At 40.3% G+C, this 25,057-nt stretch overlaps 1 protein-coding gene across 6 annotated transcripts in view; it reads right to left on the reverse strand.

Annotated features, from left to right (window-relative positions):
* Window positions 1-1,635: 1,635 nt before the first annotated feature.
* Window positions 1,636-25,057, reverse strand: part of rc3h2 (ring finger and CCCH-type domains 2) — a 43,797-nt gene continuing 20,375 nt past the window's right edge. For 3 of the 6 annotated variants that reach the window (XM_061800225.1, XM_061800224.1, XM_061800228.1), the window contains exons 7-20: window positions 24,718-24,850; window positions 24,334-24,452; window positions 24,125-24,237; window positions 23,089-23,364; window positions 21,540-21,751; window positions 18,993-19,291; window positions 18,754-18,900; window positions 14,815-14,961; window positions 12,848-13,015; window positions 11,172-11,451; window positions 10,387-10,471; window positions 10,040-10,211; window positions 8,882-9,045; window positions 1,636-7,582 (exon numbers count right to left, since the gene is read on the reverse strand). In XM_061800225.1, the coding sequence (XP_061656209.1) occupies window positions 7,432-7,582; window positions 8,882-9,045; window positions 10,040-10,211; window positions 10,387-10,471; window positions 11,172-11,451; window positions 12,848-13,015; window positions 14,815-14,961; window positions 18,754-18,900; window positions 18,993-19,291; window positions 21,540-21,751; window positions 23,089-23,364; window positions 24,125-24,237; window positions 24,334-24,452; window positions 24,718-24,850 (2,466 nt within the window). In that variant the 3' untranslated portion in view covers window positions 1,636-7,431. Of the gene's footprint in view, window positions 7,583-8,881; window positions 9,046-10,039; window positions 10,212-10,386; window positions 10,472-11,171; window positions 11,452-12,847; window positions 13,016-14,814; window positions 14,962-18,753; window positions 18,901-18,992; window positions 19,292-21,539; window positions 21,752-23,088; window positions 23,365-24,124; window positions 24,238-24,333; window positions 24,453-24,717; window positions 24,851-25,057 lie in introns of those variants that run through there. The other 3 variants (XM_061800226.1, XM_061800227.1, XM_061800229.1) reach the window with 3 other exon arrangements.

The raw sequence follows: 25,057 nt of genomic DNA on the forward strand, positions 1-25,057 counted from the left end.
ACTTAGGTCGAATTATCCATCCATCCATTTTCTGAGCCGCTTCTTCTCACTAGGGTCGCGGGCGTGCTGGAGCCTATCCCAGCTGTCATCGGGCAGGAGGCGGGGTACACCCTGAACTGGTTGCCAGCCAATCGCAGGGCACATAGAAACAAACAACCATTCGCACTCACAGTCATGCCTACGGGCAATTTAGAGTCTCCAATTAATGCATGTTTTTGGGATGTGGGAGGAAACCGGAGTGCCCAGAGAAAACCCACACAGGCACGGGGAGAACATGCAAACTCCACACAGGCGGGGCCGGGGATTGAACCCGGGTCCTCAGAACTGTGAGGTTGACGCTCTAACCAGTCGTCCACCGTGCCGCCTAGGTCGAATTATTTCTCCTAAATGTTTCTGAAAACACACTGGTTCAAAAGTTCTCTACTTGTTTGGCAGCCACAAATATCCAGTTGGCAGCTTCCCCCCCCCGCCGCCGATTGACTTTCCTGGATCTACCGGTCGCGTATGGCTTCATCACTTGGAAAGCTAAAGAAGCTCTTGCCACTGCCCGAAACATTAGTACAACCAGCTGCCACACAATAAATCATTGTGAACTAGACTGTGCAATTTCTGGAGAAATTGCGCGTGAATGCTGAAATGCTGATTGAAATCATGTGGAATGATGTAGAATGATGTTGAATAATGTGGAATGATATTGAATGAAGTGGAATGAGTTGAACAGTGAGAAGTTCGAATGGTTTCAAACGGTCGAGAAATGTTGAAGGATGAGGGAATAATGTAGGATGTGTCATAATATGGGAAATTTGGGTCAAAAAGGAGGAAAAGTTTGGTTGAAAAAGTTACATTTTTGGTGGGTAAAAATGTTACATTTCTGGCTTGTATTTGGAGATTATTTGAAATTTTGGGAATTGGAGTTGTTCACTGGTTGGTTTGAATGAGCTGAACAAGTCGAAGTTAAAACGGTGCGAATCGGTTGAAAAATAAGGAAACTGTAGCTAAATAATGTAGAACTTGTTTATTGTGGGTAAAATGTGGGTATTTTAGTGTTGCACAGTGCAGAATGTGGGTAATGTGGGACTGTGGGGAAGTGGAAAACATGTAGTAAGTGGAATGGTTTGAATGGTGAAGAAATGTGGAAGCAGGGGGGAACAAGGCAGAATAGAGTGGAATGGGGGAGAATGTTGGTGTTTTAACATAGTAAAATGTGAAATGTGGGTGAAAAATGTGGAATGTGAGTAATATGGGAATGTGTTTTGAAGAAGTTCTGTATGAGCTACATACAGTAGCTCCTCTTTAATCCATAACCACCTCAAACAACAAAAACTATATATGAATGGAGAAGAAGATTTTGGGGGTCAGTCATGATTGTATTATTGTTGTTGTTTTTATATTGTTATATTTGGGGGTGGGTGCTGTTCGATATTTTCCCTTCCCCCCCCACACGGACACCTGGTTATGCCTATCTCTGCATATTCAAAACAGATAATAAAATCAACCATACCATACCATAAATTATTGCGCATTTATGAAGTATTTTGCAAACCTTTTCCCGGATGTATCCAATTACCTTATAAAAATAAACTTCAGGTTTTAATTTGTGATGGCATTTGAAAATAAAGAAAAAAATGACAAACATGAACTTTACTGTCGCTTTATTGTTGCATGCATCCAGTCTCATCTCACAGTTCAACACAGAAGTACTTTTCTACTTTGTTGCTTAACATCAGTGTGTTATGCAATAAAAATACAAGAAAACATACACACTCACACACACAATAGTCAGCTGCTCACTCAATAGCTATAGAAATGAATGATTTAAAAGTCCATCTTCATATACACATGGACTTTAGTCAAGCCAAGCATTTGTCTATGGTAAAAGGGAAACCTTTCACACAGTGACATTTCCAAGGAAATAAATGGAATACATAACTGTATTATTTCAATGAGGGGACATGATACATTATGCTGTCTCTAAAGGATTTTTATTTTCTTCCTTCTGAAACATTACACAATTGTCCCAATAACTTTAAAATTCAACCAAATTTGATCGGGTTATATAAATAAGCCTATAAATCCATCAAATGACTGATGTGTACCATGTCTTCAATAGTTTCGATTAAACAACAGATTTGCGAATAAAGCGTCTTAATACAGACATGAGTAAAAGAAAAACTTCAGCTCATTTGTTTATGTTTCACAATGAACGAACAGGCTTTCACCCCATACATCAAGAGTTAAGAGACACAAATTATTAGAATCAAACAAAGCATACAATCACAACAACCAATAATAATAATATTAATAATAACCAGTGTCATTGAGCAAACAAGCAGCGAGAAAACTTCTCCACCTGATGTGGCCACACAGTGGGCATGTGCAGAACTCTTACAGCGAGTTGTGTGTGTGCGCGTGTGTGTCTGTGTTTGCGTGCTTGTGTGTGTGTGTGTTGTATCACAACTACATTGATACTGCTCTGCCATCACAAGAGCCACAATACTGTATACTGCATGCATGACAAAGAATGAATGCAGGATGATGCCGGGGGCGTTTGAAGGAAAGTGCCTGCACTGCATCGACTGGAAGTGAAAGGGCAAGGAAGTAGTGCAGCGCATTAGGCACTACATCTGTGAACCACAGACTCTTAAAGCCATGTTTAAAATGCAGCACTGTCAAAAAAAAAACCCCAAAACAAAGTCATCAATGACACTGAGAAGTAAAACAGGCAAAAAAATATCTGTCATGAAAACACAGTATTTCCTCAAAGAGCGGTATGTCGTTCACTTGGACAAATAAATCTGAGTGGCTAAGTACTTGTGCTCAAGGGCCCCGTTAGATTTTGTAAAAGGGACACACATGGGCCAGGTCATTCATAGACGAGATAAAGAAAATAGTTAAACTGTGTGTGCAAATTTGTTTTTTTTATTATTAAATAATTAATTAATTTTCATTTTAATTGTATTTTTATTATGAATGTAATTATAATTAACTAACCAATTAATCAAAAGTAAAATCTACAGTAAATGTACTTTTTCTTCTACTAATATTCTTATATTAATATTCAATGCTATTGTGTTAGTTAAAATAAATCAACTAACTCATTATTTATGACTAAATAAATAAATAAAAACCAAGAAAACACAAAAATATTACAGTACTCTTGATAATGTAAATGCTCGGCGGGCCTGATTAAAGAACCAGTCGGACCATACGTTTCTCACCCTTGAAATAAACTATTTATCGAAAAAAAACAACAACAGTAGGTCGGTACCACTAGTTGACTGTAATTTATTTTACTACGACTGATATCACCATGTGCCATGTTAGATGTGGCATCTGTAAAGGTGTCGCTAAGGTGCAGTTGAAAGAAAGTGGAGCAGCATTGATCTTATCAAAGTAAAAGTTGGTAATCATTTCAACAATGATGTGAGAAAAAAAAATCAGGGATTGGAGAAAACAATTATTTTCCAATTTTTAAATAACATGAATTATATTCCTATCGTTAAAAAAAACACTAATTACACATTTTTACATTTCATTTCATTATTATTTGTTCATTTATTATTTGTGAATAAGTATTCAAATAAAATATTAGAAACGTGTTGTATGAATAGAGGTCTCCCTGTTAATAAACACACTTGCCCCAATAGACACCTGGTACTCTGCTGTTGAGGAAAAATTCCCATGGGTACTCTGAGGAAATATGGTACTTCCACAGAATATTTAACATCATGACTGTAATAGTAAAGCAACACAATTTCCCCCTGAGGAAACCTCTAGCTAAACTTGACAACAGGAAGATAATCTCAAGAGTTCTTGCAAATCATTCATTAAATGAGTTGATGAAGATTTAATGATGATATTTACATGGATTACAGTGTATAGACTACTGCTCAGTACACAGGATAGCGTTGTAAACAAATGCAACAGTGGCTCACAGAGCTGAACTTCCCAGACATACAAAAACGTACAAAATATTAGTTTCCCAAGCTGTTTTCATATTCCATGACGAAATATGACTCTTATATGCATACATAGAGAGGATGTATGCGCATCAACCACGAAGAACCAATGTGTTCTATCATGGAGGGTTACAGCATATTACTGACTAAAGCAGATCGGATGACCGGCAAATATTTAAGACACCATGACCGCTATTAAATCGAACATAGTGACTGCAGTCCTGATACAAAATACTCGGACAAACAACTTCACAGAAGTTAGCGGTGCACGAAATGCACAAACAAAACACGGACGGAGCACAAGTAAACACAAGGATCCGTTCAGGTGGGTTACATTTTTTTTCAGGGCTTTTTTCAGAACCGTGCCTCTGAGGTTGTTTGTATTTAGAATTGCCCACGGGCCTTTGTTCACCACCCCTTCAAGTCTGTCATATACAACACCAAGGATCTCCACCCTTAATTTCCTTGATTACATTTCAATTCTGGTGTCGATTGCAGCAATGACTAACCACACAAACCATGACTAACCATTGTGGAATGGGATCTCATGAACGTGCCGTTGGCTTTTCATTGGTGGCGCCTGGTTCAAAGCATCATATGACACAGTTATCAGACACTTTTGAGTATTGGCATAGAGAAGACATTTGTTGTCCACTGCTGCTGGGGTTGAGATTTCAACCCTAACCACCAAATGTGTTGCATCATGTTTGTTTGAAATATGGACCTTGATGGCATAATCATATGTCTTCATTGTTTCCCGATATTTCTGCATTGCAAAACTTAAGTGGAAGGAAGCACAATTAGAATTAAGTTATACTATATACTATATACTAGTTATACCGGCCAAGAGCCTCCTCGTAATTGTCTATATATCTGTGGTCCTTCAACTTTTTACAGAAAGTAGTACCTCAAAAAATACATGGCTCTACAAATACTACCATCACTACCAACATTAAAATACAGTAGTGTGAGCATTCATAAAAAAAACAGAAGGGTGTTATACCTAAAAAGGATATTTTGCATTATTGCAAGCCACTGTAACATTTTGCACAGTTTTACCATGAACACTGTGCTTAAATATAGGAACAAATTTACTTAAATGCGAATGGTTGTTTATGTGTTCCCTGTGATTGGCTGGCAACCGGTTCAGGGTGTACCCCGCCTCTCTCCCAGAGTCAGCTGGGATAAGCTCCAGCATGCCCGCGACCTGAGTGAGGATAAGCAGAAAGGAAAATGGATGGATGTACTTAAATAACTATTAAATCAAATTGTAGTGCACACAAAAAGTTCAATGGAAATTGTACCTGAGTAAATGTTTGAAAATAAACAGTTTAAAAGATGAAATGCAAATTTATTGAACATAAAAGTCAAATACACCTGACCTGTACTTAACAAGTGTACTGCACTGGATTTAGAAAACGTTTAAGCCACTGTAACATTATGCAGTTTAAACATTTAATTCAGTGATTATTTCACATACCACTAGAGGGAGCTGCAATTGAAACACACTTTGAGAACCACTGGGCTATATCAAATTATGGGCTACAGCTCATTTCAAAATATATTAATAGCCTGTCTGACATTAATAAATGAATGATTAATCCTTAATCAACGTTTGAGAGAAAATAGAAAGTGTATTTTTGCAAGTACTTGTTTTTCCAGGTGCAGGTCTCGTGCCTGTGTCAAGGCACCCTCTGACCCTCTGTATGACTTCTGTTGCTTACGTTTGGTATGTACTGTATGATTATTCTTAAAATGCTGTTTTACTCTTTCACTCTTTCACTGAGATTCACCGTGACCTTTCAGAGACTAACAGTTGCACATTTCTGTGGGAACCTGGGCAAATGTGGCGGGAACATAGGAATTTCTAAATGCTGTTTCAAGCTGCCTCTTGAAAACTGTTACCACTGTTTATTTATGGCATGTAATACAGGTTAACAAGTTCAAGATTTCCCACCATTACCACCATTTTCTGTGATTTAACACGCTGGTGAATCTAAAATCCCTTTTAGTAGACACGGGTCAAATTTGTACTATTGTATTTGTTTTTGTGTATTTTGGGTCATTTTAGGAAAAGTCTTCAAATGTAATGGCTTAAGAATGACATTTAAGGTATTTTCTATTGCTGTCAAAAGTCAAAATGGGTCAAATTTGATTCCAGCAATATGTAAGGGTTAAGTAATGTGAGGAACATGAAAAATATGGTGAATTTCACTTGCGAAAAATCACCAAAAATACATTTAAATTAAATATACCATAGTTTTAATATAACAGACAAAAATGCATATGTCTCTATAATTGTTATGTTCCCTGATGGGTTTTGATTGGGGAAAAAATAATAAATATGAAATAAATACAGAATACCAAGGTTTGACATCCATCCATCCGTATTCTATCCCGCGTGTCCTCATTTTGGTTGCAGGTGAGCTGGAGCGTACCTCAGCTGACTTTGGGCGAGAGGCAAGGATACACCCTGGACTGGTTGCAAGTCTATCGCAGGGAACGTATGGTATTCACACCCATATTCACAACTATGGACAATTTAGAGTCTTCAGTGACGCTAACATGCATGTTTTTAGGATGACGGATAAACATTTATCCTCATTGTAGCTACTGAGGTCCTAAAAGATCTGCGCTCTCTGAGAGCAAAACTAAATGTGCCGTGCAGCGTTACAATACTGTAGATAGAAAGCAAAAGCAGTGGCATTAAGATACAGTGAAACGTCCAAAGTGGAATCCCCAAAAGTGGTTGAATTTAGAGTTCAACCAAAATGTTCGAATAAAAAACCCCAAAATTTCTTTGAAAATGCCTCAAAAGTTAAAAACAACAAAAGTCAGCAAATCGTGTGAGACATCAGCTCAGTGAGCGTCTTCAGGATGTGAGCTGCTTTTCTTTTAAAAATGTTTCATAATAACCAGAAAAGGTCTGGCTCCTCAGTACAATTTGAGCGCAAGTAAGTCTTCCCAATTAGACCTGTTCGCTGTCATTGTGTCTGTTAGGAATCTGCAAAGGCCTAGTGTTTTTATTTCATATTACGGTAGTTTTATCGCACAATTTGAGTTTGAGCCTGAAACAGATGATTTCATTTTGCGTTATTTCCAATGGCAAAATTGTTTCGATATTAGGACAACTTGAAAGTCAAATGATTGTGTTGGACTTTGGAGGTTCCACTGTAAATAAAACCACTAGTACATGGAAGGCCTGTATAGATGACAGATGGGAAAACTTTCGGGATGCAATGTTTTTCCAAGGCACAAGCAATACACAAAGTATGCACGGTAATTATAAATTCATAGCAAATAAAGAAAAAAAAACAAAAAAAAACCCAGACGCTTATAAATTTGTAGTACTTGCCTTTACGTGGCCTGAACATGGGGGACTGCTGTGTTAAACCACAACAGAATCAACTGTGTGTAAACTGCATCACTACATGACAAGGTGTGGGTGGAGGGTGAAGATTTGAAATATCCCTTAGCTTCCACTGAGCAGCATCTCCGCCCCGGGAGTTTCGGGACAAGAGCATGGAGAGGAGTCGCCGCCCGGTCGAGGCGTTCCGGTCCGCAGCACCAGCTTGCCGACGGCCAGACCACCTGACACCAAGCCTACAGGAGACAGCGACTTTCTGGAAGTAAGAAAAAATGGAAAGAAATGGAGCAGGCAAGCAATGGTAGGATTAAAATGAACTTAAAAAAATGTCTTACGCTAGTACCTTACACCAGTGAGAGATTATCAGGTGCGGAATTATCCTATTTCATTTAATTGGGCTGAAAAGCATGATCTGCTTACGACAAATAATGCATCTTTGTTCATCTATCTATGCCAGCAAAATACACTGACATGCAGAACAATTAAATGCTCTTCCACTAGAAGGCAGGCGGTCCAATTAACTTGTGTAGCCACCTGTTGCCATTTAAACAAAATAATAATAGCGTTGAGCTCAGCTAAACAGGCCCACATTTCACACTGTAAATAAAATGATCGTTATTTCAGTATATATAATTTTTGTGACATTTTCCAAGAACCAAATGGTTATACTACAAGAAAAAGTTCACAAAAATTTCACAATAATGGTTCTTAGTATTATTAGAAAGTGTTTCATTTTTTCAAAAAAAGATAATTGCAAGTCATACTATTGCAAAAAAATGTAATTTTATGAAAAAAAAATAAAACAATTTTTTCATTATAGTATTACCTAATTCTTTTAAAATCCTGAATTTACTGTCGGAATACTACGATAATATTGCCGGATGCTTGTGAGTTTTTAAATCATGATACAGAATTATCTCATCATGATTTTTTCCCCAAGTAATATTACAACTTTTTTTCAAGTACAGTGGAACCACGATTTAACGGAATATATTGTCCAGTTGAAACTCAAAATCACCCCTTTCATGGACCAGTGAGGTAAGTTTGGATAAACATTGAAACTTTTCAAACATTTGAAGCTTTTTTATATATATATATATTTATTCACAATAATTTTGTACTGTGCTGGGTGTTTTCCGCCCATGAAAAAAGTACAAGACAATAATTTTGTACTGTACTGTTGGTTTTTTTTGCCACAAAAAAGTGCTTCAATTTAACGGACAATCTGATTTAAAGGATGACCCCTCTCCATATAAGTGTTTTGAATCTAGGTTCCACTGTAATATGAGGATTAAATTCCTGTAAATATTACAACTTTTATTCATCATTATGGCTTTATTCTCAAAATTTTGTGACTTTAGTATAGAAACTAATTGCTTTGGTTAGATCCGACAGGGATCTAAGACAGGGATATTCTTTAACACCTCCTCATGTGTGTGTGTGTGTGTGTGCGTGTGCGTGCGTGAGGCCTAATCAAATAGATGATATTTTCAAACATAACAGCTAATTTAGAGGATGTCTGCACACTTGAGGCTAAAGTTACATGTCAAGTCACCTAAAGGCCATCTTTTTCAACAGGTAAGTGTCCATCTTAGCCGTTGAAGGGTCCTCAGCATGGTATTGTTCCTCCAGCGGGGATGACAGGAGTGAAGAGGAGCAGGAGAGTGGGAGGAGGTGGGAGGCATCCTCGGAATATGGCGTGGCCACGTCCAAAGAACCCTGAAAGTCAAAAATGACAAGAGAATAAAGAGGTTCGGTAGTACAATGGAACGTGCAACATGCCATTGGAGACAGTGAGCAACTAAAAGATTACCAGTGACGCCTTGTAACTCGGAAAACTCAAGAGATTGGGGCACTCATGAGTCAAGGTACCACACACACACAAATCCTACACATAGCTCTGTCCTGGCTGCTAGGTACAATAAGAGAAACCCTATATACACTGCATACTTTGGCTGTTTTTATTCTTTATGCAAAGAGACTTGCCTCCCATTTACAAGAGTTTGTCAAGTGTATGTCACGTGTCATCAGAGTTAATGATGGTGGTTACACAATTCATTGTTTGAGAATAACCGAGAAATTAAAAATGGTTTGGAATTGGCAATCGTCACCACAAGATGACAGCAGAGCACTTTTTTTTCCTATTAGACAAGACTATGGACTGCTTAGATGAAGCTCTTTCCCTCCCTTCAACATAGTTCCATGGACCTGTGATACAAAACCCATCCATCCATTTTAAACACCGCTTATCCTGGTTAGGGTCGCGGGGCGCTGGAGCCTATCCCAGCTGACTTCGGGCGAAAGGTGGACTACACCCTGAACTGGCCGCCAGTCAGTCGCAGGGCACATATAGACACGGACAACCATTCGCACTCACATTCACACTGTTACTGCGTGGGAACTGATCCCACACTGCCCGCACCAAAGTCATGCGAGTGCACCACTACACCATCAGTGACCTGATGCAAAACACTATTTTTATATTAGATATGGCTTTGGCCGGAGCACAAAAACAGCAAATTAAGTGTTGTTCTTTAGTGAATAATGTGATGTGATGGGTTAGTAATGGGTTACAATTTCTATGATTTGCTATGGGTAACATTGTCCCAAAAAAAACTGGAACCAAAATAGTGTGTGTTTTACTTGAGAGGTTCCACCGTATTTGTATGAACACTTGGATAATAACAATCTTCTGTAGGTTTTCAGGCTCTACCTGAGACTTGATGTTCGAGTCCTCTATGTCCAGAGCGCACAGTTCAAGCTCAATGTCCCGTTCCGGGCCTGGCTCACTCTCCTCAAGGTGCCGATCCTGGCTGAAGGCTGTCTGGTGGATTTGCAGATCACATGCAATTTTCTCGCTTGACGAATGTTGACAAAGCTGCTCACTAAAACAACAAATGCATGGTGACAAAATAAAACTGTGTCAGTGGTGCACATTTTAAGTTGTTTTTTTTTTTGCGCACAACCAGTATAGTAGTATGTGTCTCCATTGTTTCAGAACCAGTCAAACATACATGGAAATAAGTAAACAAATATGCAAACATGGAATGTTGGTTGTACCTCTCTAGGAAACTGGAGTGGCTGGAAGAGTTGGATCCCCTGGAGCTCCACCTGTACTCATCACGATCCAAGTGGCAATTGTAATCTGGAAAATATAATGATACAAATCAGAATTTTCACTAAAATATCAAGGACCGCAGTTACTGTAGGTGCAGACGTACTTTGACAATTGCAGCGTTTTTATTTTTTGGCCTTTATACACCACCACAATTGATTGGAAATAAAACAATCAACATGGGATTGAAGTGTAGACTTTTAGCCTTGATATAAGAGGTATCACAAACTCGATTTACCATTTATGAATTATAGCAATTTTATGCAGAATATCTCCATTTTGAGGGGCTCACTTGACATAATTGTAAGCATTTTACTTCATTCTTTTCAACTGATAATTCACATATTCCAAGTATGGCGGGAGAGAAGAAAGCTAAAATCATCATTCAAGCCATTTACACTGTTTTCTCAATGGGTCTGCCTTGGTCAAATGACATGTTCGGGTTTGTTTACTAGTGTTGCCATTAGAAATTGCTTGGGCTTTTGACCCCCCCCCCCCCCCCCGAAGTCTAGTATGTGTGACATCATGGTGAAATGCCCTATAGATAATTGATGACTACATTTAAGCCTTCTTCAAGTGCTTTTTCACACCCAAAGTCAGCTGGGAATGGCTGCAGCTCACCTGTAAGCCTAATAAGGATAAGCGACATACAAAATGGACGGGTGTACTTCAAAGATGAGCAGATCACTCCAGCTCATCAAAACTTTCACTACTTGTTGTCCATGCTTACCTTTAAAGTTAATGGGCGTGGTGCTAGCGCCACCCTGGCAAGCGGTTGCTTGGACAGGATCGGTGGTGTGATAGCCCGAGCGGGACGCCCTGGATATGGCCCCCCACTTGGAGATGATGGGTCCCTCGCTGAAGGGAATGATGGGGTCCTCTTCTTTCAGTCGCCTGCAGTGATCTAACGAGTGCAGCCAACGCTTTGTGACGCCACCGCTGTTAACACCGCCGTTGCTGCTAACACCACTGCCGCCACTGCTGCAGCCGTCCAACTGCTTAGTAAGAAACTGTATAATTTAATTTTTGTGTAAGAATTTTGTTGAGCAAGTGGAATTTGGTTCATTTAACATTCCTATCATCAAGATAATGTTGGTTAGTTAGCTCCGTCTTGAAGAAATTGAGACATAATGGATTATACAGTTTTTCTCAGTCGCTGATGAGATAGGAGCCACACTAGTAGACCAGGTTCTCAATCATGGGCTTAGTTTAGGAAGACTGCATTGTAATTCCTACAGCACTGCATGTACAGTTTTCCCTAAGGAATGTCCTATGTTCACATTTCTTTTTTTTTTGGTTTAGCTTTTTCTTTGTGCTATGCAGTGCTGTCTTTTTCTTTCTGTATTGCATTGCCAGGGTCTGTCAACAAATTACAGTACAAACAGTAAAGCATAAATGTCAGTCTTGCAATCCATCTCCCACATACAGTACAGTAAGGCCTTTTCACACTGCACTTAGCAATGCACAGCACACCGTCGAAAAACCCATTCATTGTGTAAGTGCTGCAAGGGCAAGAATGGAAAGGCGTGTCGCATCACAGGGCCATGCACAAGGTTGCCGTTTGCCGCGAAGCACTCTCTAAGTGAAAAATGTTAAATTCATGAGTGGCGTCCTGCTGGCGTTATTAGGATTCCCACATAGTTTGCAGGCAGGACAGGCCCCGCTGCAACATGATTGGCTCCTGTGTCGCAGGAAGGGTGACGGGCTACGCAAGATGTAACGAGATGACCATCCCAAACATATCACAATTGTACGAAATAAAAACAAAGAAGTTTGTTATGGTTAGATTTAGGGGAAGGGTTGGGGCGGTTTAGGATGGGTTAAGGTTAGAATTAGGTTGGGTTAGAGTTAGTGGGAAACATTTTAACACTGCCACACTTAAAGGGGACATATCTTGCCAAAACAACTTTTTCTAGTATTTGGGATGTAATATTGTCTCTATGGTGCCTCAGAAAACGTGAAATATGAAAATCATCCATGCAATCCTAAGTGCCAGACGCTTTTCTGCCAAGAGGCCTCGAATCAGGTCATTCGAATTTCTCAAGCTTATCTACATCAAAAGCGAAGATCTCCGCCTTCCTTTTCCGCTCCTGAGCCAGCGCTGTCAACATAACAAACGTGTACTCTCACAAGTAGTGAGAGTTGGGTCTTCTACACGGATGCAACCAATCAGAGGAAAGGGGGCGCTTTTAGCCAAAGAGCCACATCATGGTGACGGCAAAAGGCACATCCAATAGGAGAAGGGCTATTTCAGAGTGCTAACATCATTAGACCAACCAGCTGGAAAAGCCTCCCTGTTACTTAGGTAGGTAGGTAGGTAGGTAGATCTTCCTCATCTTCATTTCCTTTTAATTTTCCTTATTCCTGCAAGAATGGGGCATGGCTGTGAGACTAAACTAAACTCACCGACTGCTCCAAGGCAGATTGAGACGCAGCTTGTGTGAGCACCTCAGGCTCAAAAGGGCTGTGACAGGGCCCGATGGTGGCGGCGCAGGACCACGGCGTGTAGTGCGCCAAGCTTTCCTCACCTCTGAAGCAGCACCCAACACACGCACCTGCACTGCTCTCCACATGCTGCAAGAGACAAAAACAATCTTGTTGTGATTGTCATCATTGATGACATCAATCCATTTTCTATACTTCTTATCCTGTTAGCGGTCACGGGTGAGCTGGAGGCCATCTCAGCTGACTTCGAACAAAAGGCAGACAACCCTGGACTGGTCACCAGTTCATATCACCGCTGGGTGCGAACTGATCCCACACTGCCTGCACTGAAGTCAGGAACTGACATAATTGATAAACTGACAGTGAGGAATTATGTCTATGTAGTGTGGAATTACTTGTTGAACACTGAGATCCCAATAGGAGCTCAGAAAATTCAAATATTCTCTCATCACATTAAAAATATTTTAAAAAGATAATTCTAATTACTTGTTAATTTTCCCATATCTAAGTCAAATCACATCCCCAATTTGGCTATTCTATGATTTACCATTTTAGTCACGCCGCCCCCCCCAAAAAAAGAAATTAGAAACATACAATATAAAAAATGGATGGAATTACTTTTTCTTTTTCCATGCTAATTCTCCCATCCATCCATCCATTTTCTGAACCGCTTCTCCTCACTAGGGTCGCGAGCGTGCTGGAGCCTATCCCAGCTATCATCGGGCAGGGAGCGGGGTACACCCCGAACTGGTTACCAGCCAATCGCAGGGCAGATACAAACAAACAACCATTCGCACTCACATTCACACACCTACGGGCAATTTAGAATCCCCAATTCATCCATGTTTTTGGGATGTGGGAGGAAACCGGAGTGCCCGGAGAAAACCCACGCAGGCACGGGGAGAACATGCAAACTCCACACAGGCGGGGCTGGGGATTGAACCCGGGTCCTCAGAACTGTGAGGCTGACGCTCTAACCAGTCGTCCACCGTGCCGCCTGCTAATTCACCCATTACCTTTTATTGTGCTTTATTTGGTTGCTTTTTAGGAAGAGAAAAAAAGTGAGTTCCAAGACTTAGTAGACCCTGGGTAGGTAGACGTTAGGTAAGTCTCTCTTCTATTTGTTATTTGTTTTTATTTGTTTTCAGCTCTAATTGAGTGTTACTCAAACCAATGCAACCCTTTTACTCATATTATCAGAAAAATATATTAACATCAAAGTTTCTCTTTTTTTATTATTTAGCTACATGTGTTGTTGAAAAGCTGACACAGCTAGGATGTACTCTTTAGCAAAAACATGAACATTAGCATGTAGCATTAGCATGTGGCACGGTGACCGACTGGTTAGAGCGTCTGCCTCACAGTTCTGAGGCATGTAGCATTAGCATGTGGCACGGTGACCGACTGGTTAGAGCGTCTGCCTCACAGTTCTGAGGACAGGAGTTCAATAGACTGTTGTATGTTGTATGTTGAAGTTCAACTTTGTTCGGTGTTCTTATGTATTTTCAACGTGTATAAAGACAAGCAAGCGCTCATTGGAACATCAATTTAGGGGAAACCAACACAAAGTCTGCAGAGCTTACAAGGATGGACAGTATTTGTCTGTATGGATAAGTGGAAATATTCCCCTCAGTTTAGCAAAACTTTAGTCAGCACAATTCCACAGTTGCTGCTTGTTAAAGCCTCAAATGACGCTTTTTCTCTCACACATGCACCCACGCACCCCACAGTTGAGCCATGATATTATCATCCACAGTTGCTAAGCAACTATCTCCCACTCGCATAGTATTACAGTGGATGCGGGCAAGGCAGATGCTCTCAGAGCGGGGAATTCAATTACGCATAAAGAGGTTAACTCAACAAGTATTACTGCTTCATGTACTGATTTGTAATTGAAATCCATGCCGTGGCTGTGATTTGCTGCATACCTCAGGTCCAAAATCAATGTTGAAGATAGCAGAGGGCTGGGAGGGCCTTCTGGTGCTGTGATGATGATGATGGTGGTGGTGATGCACCCACTGTTCTTGCTTACGTCGGAACAGGTCATCGTAGACCAGAGGAACGTGGCCGTATTCCTAAAAACAACATTGGATACAGAGTGAAGGAAGTGAAGTGAACTGAGAAGGAAGTTAATAAATAAAGAGTTATTTGTGTCTGATTCAGATTTTGTGACAATATACCGTACAGTATACTGTATGTACTTAATGTAACTTTTATTGTAGCCCTTTATACCACAAAGAAACATAATTAGCAACTTAAAGGGGAAATACTGTGGAAAATACACTTTTTAATTGCTCGTACAAATAGTTGGATCTCTGGAGTGCCAACCCACCCATCAAGTGCAAAATTACACAACCAAGTAAATCTTGTGTGTGCTACCTATTTGCCCAAAATGTGTCTGTAAGCAAGCCGTTTAGAATTTTGCCAAATTATTAAGTATTGTAATATTTGTGTTTGCCAATGTGTCCTCTACCTGCAACAAATAAGGATCTGCACACTAACTGATGGTGTAATTCAGCCACTTTGTAATGAGGTACTGCGTCCACGAGCATGAAGGCTAAAATTACAATCAATGCTTTTACTCAAACTACTTTTACTTGTTACAACCCCCTAGCACTGGCTCCCAACTGGCCCCAATCAACATAAAAATGTTACAATGATTTTTTTTTCTTTTACTGTCACCATTGTAAATGATATTAAATAGTAAGAAAAACACAAATACAATAATTTAAAAAAAAAGTATTTCAATGCGTGACCTTTAAAAGTTGATGCATGTGGCAACACTTGAAGCTTGCTCTTGTCACATATGAGATAACTACATTTACAGAAAGTGGCATGCTTATTATTTTCCACTTTAATCAGATTTCAATTGTCCTTGTTTTCAATAATACATTAATATATTTCAGCAGTAGCAGTGCTGGTGCAGTAAGACGATGTGAAAATGCAGGGAGTGGGGGAGGCAGACATATTTAGGTAGGTACAAGTAGGAGGATGGACTTCATACAGAGGAGGTTGAGGACTCCACGACTGGCAGTGAAGGTAGAGGTGACATATGAAGGCGTAGGAAGACAAACTCAAGAAAAAAAATTTTTTTCAGTTTGAAAACTAGAATAACATGAATACAGATTTGGGGATCCTAGACACAATACATTTTAATAAATAATCTCAGCAGAGCAATGCTCTGTACTCGTAATGGATCACTTGTAATACAGCTACATTTAAAATTTATACATGTATAACTTTCTTAATCTTTATCCTATATTCTAAAAGTTGGTATCATCTGAAATCTTGCTCAATGCAGAAACCGGCAACATATAGCCTAATAATCATTCATCATTTTGAATTAATTCTAAAGTTAAATTAGAGAATGTGGCACAAAACATATCCCGATACAAAAACCATTTAAGATAATGAGCAAACATAGTAAAGAATGTATATACCATAGCAAAGAGGGATCTGTAGTTGATCAAAGTCATGAAATTAGCGTTGGAAGTGAAAGAAAACACGAGCCATTCCGTATACGCCGACCAGAGTACGTCACAATTCAACCACGCCCGTGGCGGTGTCTGTGTGAATATATCAATTTACATCAAATCTGCATATGAAGAATCACAGAAAAATATAGAAATCAGATTATCGTGGAGATTAAAAAGAATACTAAAGCCTTGGAAAAACTAGGAAAATGCGAGCGCTCTGAAACAAGCTCGGACATATTGATGAATCCAAGTTTTGCACGTCAAACGTGCGTACGCATGATTTAAGCACAAATCTGTGCGTACGCACGGTTAGTGAATAAGACGTATTATCTTCAAAATTAAAAGTGTATCTTAATAACTACAACCCCAATTCCAATGAAGTTGGGACGTTGTGTTAAACATAAAAACAGAATACAATGATTTGCAAATCATGTTCAACCTATATTGAATTGAATACACTACAAAGACAAGATATTTAATGTTCAAACTAATCAACTTGATTGTTTTTAGCAAATAATCATGAACTTAGAATTTTATGGCAGTCCGGGGTCTCCGTTGTCGTATTTTACGCTTCATAATGCGCCACACATTTTCAATGGGAGACAGGTCTGGACTGCAGGCAGACCAGTCTAGTACCCGCACTGTTTTACTAAGAAGCCACGCTGTTGTAATACGTGCAGAATGTGGTTTGGCATTGTCTTGCTGAAATAAGCAGGGTCGTTCATGAAAAAGATGTTGCTTGGATGGCAGCATATGCTTCTCCAAAACCTGTATGTACCTTTCAGCCTTCACAGATGTGTAAGTTAGCCATGCCATTGGCACTAACACAGCCCCATACCATCATAGATGCTGGCTTTTGAACTTTGCGTCCGTAACAGTCCGGATGGTTCTTTTCCTCTTTGTCCCGGAGGACATGACGTCCACAATTTCCAAAAACAATTTTAAATGTGGACTCGTCGGACCACATAACTCTTTTCCACTTTGCATCAGTCAATCTTAGATGAGCTCGGGCCCAGAGAACCCGGCGGCGTTTCTGGGTGTTGTTGATAAATGGCTTTTGCTTTGCATAGTACAGTTTCAAGTTGCACTTACGGATGTAGCGCCGAACTATATTTTGATCAAATCCATGAAATTTTCTGAAGTGTTCCTGAGCCCATGCGGTGATATCCTTTACACATTGATGTCGGTTTGTGATGCAGTGCCGCCTGAGGGATCAAAGGTCACGGGCATTCAATGTTGGTTTTTGGCCTTGCTGCTTACATGCAGTGATTTCTCCAGATTCTCTGAACCTTTTGATGATATTATGGACCGCAGATGATGAAATCCCTAAATTCTTTGCAATTCTACGTTGAGGAACATTGTCCTTAAACTGTTCGACTATTTTCTCACGCACTTGTTCACAAAGAGGTGAACCTCGCCCCATCTTTGCTTGTGAATGACTGAGCAATTCAGGGAAGCTCCTTTTATCCCCAATCATGGCACCCACCTGTTCCCAATTAGCCTGTCCACCTGTGGGATGTTCCAAACAGGTGTTTGATGAGCACTTTTGGACTAACAACCTCAAGTTCAACATCCCCTCTGAAATTACAAATATTTTTCTGGATGGTGTCCCTTTGTGTCTTTGAATATCGTGGAAATAGTTCAATTCAAAAAGTGAAACTCATATGATTCGGCACGGTGGGCGATTGGTTAGAGCGTCTGCCTCACAGTTCGAAGGACCAGGGTTCAATCCCCGGCCCCGCCTGTGTGGAGTTTGCATGTTCTCCTCGTGCCTGCGTGGGTTTTCTCTGGGCACTCCGATTTCCTCCCACATCCCAAAAACATGCATGGTAGGTTAATTGAAGACTCTAAATTCCCCCGTAGGTGTGAATGTGAATGCGAATGGTTGTTTGTTTGTATGTGCCCTGCGATTGGCTGGCAACCAGTTCAGGGTGTACCACGCCTCCTGCCCGATGATAGATGGGATAGGCTCCTGCACTCCCACGACCCTAGATAAGCAGCTCAGAAAATGGATGGCTGGGTGGAAACTCGTATGTTGCTGTCCATAAATTCACTACACACAGACTGAAACATTTCATGATTTTTATCTTTTATCATTTTATGGTAACAGCCAATGGAAACACAATATTAATCTCGAGAAAGTACTAAAAACATACATAAAAAACAGATTACATAATTAATAATTACATTACATAAAAAAACAATCAACATTATTTTTAAATATAGAAATTAGTTAGGCATAGGACTTCTGAAAACTATTTTCCAGCATTTAATGAATCTGTAGAGTTTGAGTTTCACTTTTTTAATCGAATAACTGAAATAAATGAACTTTTGTACGATATTCTGAGGTTTTGAGACGCCAAGTATGTTGTGTACTACATTTGCACTCACCCTGTGCAGTGCTGTACGGTGCTCTGAGGCAGAGTAGTAGTTGCTGTCTAGCGAGTTGAATCTCTCCCTGAGTGGAGGCTGGTAGACAGACGAATGCAGCACCTCTGGAGGCAATGAATTACTCCTCGCATCCTCTCTATTGTACAGCTGCAATGGAAATAAGTAAATGTGTCAATACCTAAGAGGAGACAATCAAGATTTTCACCTGCACATTTTAAAAAATGAACAGAACGCTCAACCTGAGGCCTCCACACTCTTCTGCTGTCATAGAGAGGTGCATAAACCCCATGGGCAGAGGCCAGAGGTCCATACTGAGGCTGCCCTGGGTTGTGGTGGAAGATGGGAGGTCCCATGCGGTCCCTCGTTGGATGAGGTGGATATCCCGTGGAACAAGAGGAGGGGGGATGATGGGATATTTGAGGGTCACTGGGAAAGGAGGACGGCGGCAGAGAGGATTCTGGGACGTTGGAAGATCTGAGAAAGCGAGCCATGCAGGGTTTGTGTGAAGGATGGAGAGTAGATGGGTAGTAGGAACCTGCTGGAGGATGAACAAAATAATATATTCAACTTTCTCGTCAAAAAATTGCATTTTGATTGAGGCATTTATTGTATTTATTCAAATACTATCCTCCACTTGATGCTGACTTAAATCCATCCATCTATTTTCTATAGCACTCGTCCTTATTAGAGCTGCAGGTGAGCTGAAGCGTATCCCAGCTGATTGTGAGCAAGAGCTGGAGTACACCCTGAACGAGTCACCAGCCAATCATAGGGCACACATAGCCAAACAAACCTTCACACTCATATTCAAACCCATGCACAAGTTGGAGTCCTAAATAAACTTAACTGTGCATATTTTTGGGAAGAAGTAGCTGAGGAAAATCCATGCAAGCTCGTGGAGAACAGGCAAACTCTGAAGAGGAGAAACTCTGAACTTCATAACTGGTGGGTAGACGTGCTAAAGAACTTGTCCACGAGGCTGCCCACTGCCTCAATTCCTTGCCAGAAAATACATAAGCGCCTCTCTAGTTGCTTAAAAACCCATGTGGTAACTGTAATTACTTCAGCTCATAGATGCCAGCGAGCCCAATTTATCATAGTTGCTAATCAAAACAGCATCACCCTATACCGAGGAACACATCCAGCCTCAGTGTGGAGTCCCCCCACCTGTCACTCAGATGTTGTGAAGGACTTCCCTGAAGCAATAAAATAATGTTATGCAGAGATGGCGTCTTTTCCTGTGATTTGCTTTCCACTCTCATGTGTGGTAACTCCACAATATTATGTGCAGCCCTTTTCGGGGTCACTGGGAGCTGCAAGACTAAAGATCCATCTGCTTCTGTCCAGCCAACCTAATTTTCGCCACATTTTATCGATATCACAACTTTTCTTTAGTTTTAAAATCTGATTTCAGTCAACCTATATCGTGGTAACACTATAATCTATCTCATGGGTCACCTATTGCGATCCCACTATATCACAGATTTTCTGTTAAACAAACAAAAACAATTACGTTGAAATACATTTACAATGTATTTAAAAAGTTTATCTTAATAAGTTTCAATGTGTTTGAAGCATGTGTTGTAGGGGATTTTAAGGCTTAAACCAGTGGTTCTAAAACATTTTACACCTCAAAAAATACTTGGGTCTTTAAATACCATCGTAATGACCAACATTTAAAAACAGTAAGATAGCAGGCTCAAGTCTTGACCAGAAACAAGGCAGAGGTTTCATTCCTAGAGTATATTCAATATTATTGTAAGCTACTGTAATATTCTGCAGTTTGATCATTAAGACTGCGCTTATATATAGGAAAAGGAAAAAAAAACTGCACTTAAACAATAGTTCAACTAAAATATATTGCACATAAAAGTGAAATAAAAGGTGTACCTCAATAAGCACTTGAAAACACACAGTTGTAATCGATTAAATGCAAATATATTGTACAGAAAAGTTAAATACAACTGAATTGTACATAACAAATGTACAGTAGTGGATTTTAAATCATTTAGGCCACTGTAACATTACGTACAGTTTAAGGGGGAGCCCATGTACCAGTACCTGTACCACACTTGAGAATCACTTTCGTAAACTTTAAAAAAATAAAATAAAAAATAAAGTTTTTTATATGGTCTGTCAATATCGTGGCTTTTCACCTCTCATGGGTAGGTCAGGAATGTAACTTTTGCAATGAACAAGGGATCATTGTATTCATTTAACTAAGCATATTAAGCATAGTTTTTTTCTGAAATAAAAGGTTTTAAAATACATCTTACATAATAATATTACCAATATCCATCCATCTATTTCCCGTACCGCTTATTCTCACTAGGGTCGTGGGCGTGCTGGAGCCTATCCAAGCTATCTTTGGGCGAGAGGTGGGGTACACCCTGAACTGGTCGCCAGCCAATCGCAAGGCACATATAAACAAACAACCATTCACACTCGCATTCACACCTACGGGCAATTTAGAGTCTTCAATTAACCTAACATGCATGTTTTTTGGATGTGGGAGGAAACCGGAGTGCCCGGAGAAAACCCACACAGGCTCGGGGAGAACATGCAAACTCCACACAGGGGGAGGCCGGATTTGAACCCGAATCCTCAGAACTGTGAGGCAGATGTTCTAACCAGTCCCCCATAGTGCCGCCGATTACCAATATCAAAATATGAATACTTTATACGATATAAATATAAAAATAAAGTGACCCCTAATACACACTTGGATCTCCTTTTATTTTAATAAACAGCCACGATATGAGGAAATACAGTATTTGAAGACTCACAGTTTGGCTGGTGGTGGGCTGTGTCGTACGCAGATTGTTGCTCCTGGTAGAAATGCTCTGAGGGCTGAGAAGGTCGAGGCACTCGCAGCATGAGGGGACCACCATGTTTAGACACGGGCCCCCCGCCACCATCAGTCACCCGTCCCATGGCGGTCAAAGGAGACAACGCTGAGGAGTGGCTGGCGTGAGTTCTGGGCGGAGACACGGGCTCCCTCGAGGAGAAAGCAGCAATAAAAAGAACTAATTAAAATTTGGACTATAAGACAAATACACTTTAACATCTCATATACAGTACAGGTGCATCTCATCTGCAACATTAGAGAAAAGTTCATTTTCAGTGTGTATTACAACAATACTGAACTATATTCATAATTTATCATGTAACAGTGGATGAAACAGAGAAGCTTGCAGTCATTTTTGCCAAAATGTGCGTGAGCGATGAATGTAATGGAGCCGAAACTTCAACATATCAGAATCAGAATCAGAATCAGAATCATCATTATTTGCCAAGTATGTCCAAAAAACACACAAGGAATTTGTCTCCGGTAGTTGGAGCCGCTCTCGTACGACAACAGACAGTCAATTGACAGAGAACACTTTGGAGACATAAAGACATTGACAAAAACAGTCACTGATGAATAAAGGGTTGCTAGTTGTCCGGTAATGCCGGTACAATTATTATTATTTTTTTGACAGAAAGATGCAGAGTCCTCTAGCAAGTAGAGCAGTTCGAATGACTAATCTCGGAATAGTCCGGTGCAATGACCATTGTGCAAAGGGTGCCGAGACTTCAAGGAGTGTATGCAGTTTAAAGTGACGAGTAGTGCGATAATCTGGGACAATGTTGATTGTGCAAATGTTGCAGATACTCCGCAGTCAGCGTGCAAATGGCTGCCCCATTGCTACTCTGGTGTGAGTGGCCAGTATCCCCCTATCTTTTCATTTTCACCTACGTCCCCTTTCAGAACACGTTCCCTATTAGCGGGACAACAATCCAATGCTTGGTAAATTGTGCTTCACAAGGACAGTAATGCCAAGCTCAGACTACACGAATGTAGCCTGATTTTGACCCGACAGACACTTTGCTGACAAACGTTCACTGTCGTGACCACTCTATTTCAGAAGTTCAACTTAAAAAAGTACATTTCATTTGTTATTCAGAACGCCAATTTCCATGTAACTTCTATATTAAATATACTTTTTAAATGTTCTTATGAGATGGTGAATTTTGTGTTTTTATTATTATATCATCAAAATGATAAAAATATATATATATATACATATATAAATTAGGTGAATCCATATGAGCTTCAGAATACAATACATGGTGCTTATTTTTCTCCCAGTGGACACTGCACCAGTTGAATAATTGAGACACTACAGTGGACCTCCGCATACTCATGGTTCGGCACCCATGAATTCACCTATCTGCTAATTTAAAAAAAAATGTTTTTTCATTTTTTTCAATTCTTTTTTTTTTTTTATCCGCAGATTTACACTATTCAAGTATGAGCAAAAGCTTGCCATATGCAATAGGAAATATGCTTACTGCTCAGCTGAGCCCAGTAAGGTCATACTGGTGTCACTCAGCCCGTTGTTCCCACTTGCGCAAATAGATTCACTGGACACAACCCTCTTTATGCCCTCCATGGTGTCAGCTCCTCTGGAAATGAGTTGTGGGTGAGGGCTGCCCTCTGTCAGGGTGTCCTCTCCAACTCCTGCAGACCCATCAGTCTGGATACTGTCCTCCACCGTGAAGGTTTTTCCCCCGGGTGAAGGGAATGCACGGCTAACACTGCCGCTCTTCTTGTTCCTCAGACGAAATCTGGAAAAACAAGGTAGGAAACGGTGGAAAAATGTCCAGGTTTATGTACCGCACACTGGGGAAGTTCTATACTGTGCTTCCCTTACGTGTCATTCGCCATTTGGCCTGCACTCTTTGTCATCGCTTCATGACACGATGCTGCATTACTGCAACGTCCGATTGCACTGACAATATAAGGAACCCCCGCCTATTCATATAGTTCATTATTTCCGAATTCATCGCTTTGTATTTTTTTAAATTAACGCCCTAAAATGCCACAAGATGGCACGAAAGTCCTGGGAAATAGGTAAGAAGGCAATGACGAGAGCTTCAGATATGTCGCCTCTCAAGTAAAGTGAAAAATGAGGGACAGCTGCAGTCGCTGACGCACTTTCAGCCGTAATTTGAGCAGAACAAATAGTCAAACACAAAATGAGAACATGAGCAAAGAGCGCACACTAAAACTCATGGCAGACGCTCAAAACGCAGACTAACTGCCATGTATTTGAGTTCACTCACTTGGCCACGCCCCTTAAAGGCACAGTACAACACTACAGTTTACAGCTAATCCTAAGCGTCCTCAGCAGAATGTCCGGGCTCTCCCTTAGAGATAAGGTGAGAATCTCGGTCATCCGGTAGGGGCTTAGACTCGAGCCGCTGCTCCTCCGGCTCGGGCATCTTTTTAAGCATTATATATATATATATATATATATATATATATATATATATATATATATATATATATATATATATATAATGTGTGTGTGTGTCATTCCCTCACTTCTCAAGTTCGTCCTGTGTGTGCGCAAATGTGCAGTTGCTTCCTCTTGGACATCCTCCTTGATGACGCAGATCTCTGCACATGCTGGTCTTATACTTGCTGTTGACCTGAGGCTGCAGACACCACAAACAAATATGTATTTGATCACTGTTTAAATGGGAACTCTGTTCAAAGACTAAAATCTGCACGTCGCATACTGAAATGACTACCTGTGGAGACTCGTGGTTCTTCTTGCTGAAGCTTTGGGTGAATTCTACAAGGCCATGAACCACCAACTTTACAGCCAACATGACATTTTCCAGCTCCTCCCATGGTGGTGCTGCATCATCTACACATACAGTTCAAATCAATCCTCATGTTGCATTACCATAACATTTTTCTTCTTGAGATATTACTACCATTACCGGCTATGGCCTAGCATTTGTCTCTTTTAATGCTGCACAGTGATGAGTCATAGCTGTTTACAAGAGATTCCTTTGTGTGCAATCTTTTTGTGTAGCTGTGTGAGGCATCTTCAGAAAATCTGGCCTATGAGTTATCATCACACAAATCTATCTTCTATTCCACTTTTTAACCAAGTGACTGTACTCTACCGGTATTGTGGTCTATGTTGGCCAGCAGTTCTAGGTGAGCTCTGAGGCTCGTGAGGTTGGCAGGGTCTCCTGTCCTCTGCAGGACGATGGTCAGCTCCTGGATGCTCTTTGCAAATGACTCTGGAGACTGCAACTACACGATAACAAATGCTCATTCCAGTCTTTTTTTTTTCAACATAAAAATGTATTTTCTCTCACAGCAGGGTTTCCCAAACTTTTCGAAATGCATTAGCTATTGCCATAACATCGACATGCACTGTATTCATTAATGGTAGGAACTGTAAACCATTGTTTTTAAACTTTTTACACCAAGTACAAATAAAAAAATAATGAGCTCTCC

Source organism: Phyllopteryx taeniolatus, chromosome 15 (genome assembly GCF_024500385.1).
Source record: "Phyllopteryx taeniolatus isolate TA_2022b chromosome 15, UOR_Ptae_1.2, whole genome shotgun sequence".
NCBI lineage: Eukaryota > Metazoa > Chordata > Actinopteri > Syngnathiformes > Syngnathidae > Phyllopteryx > Phyllopteryx taeniolatus.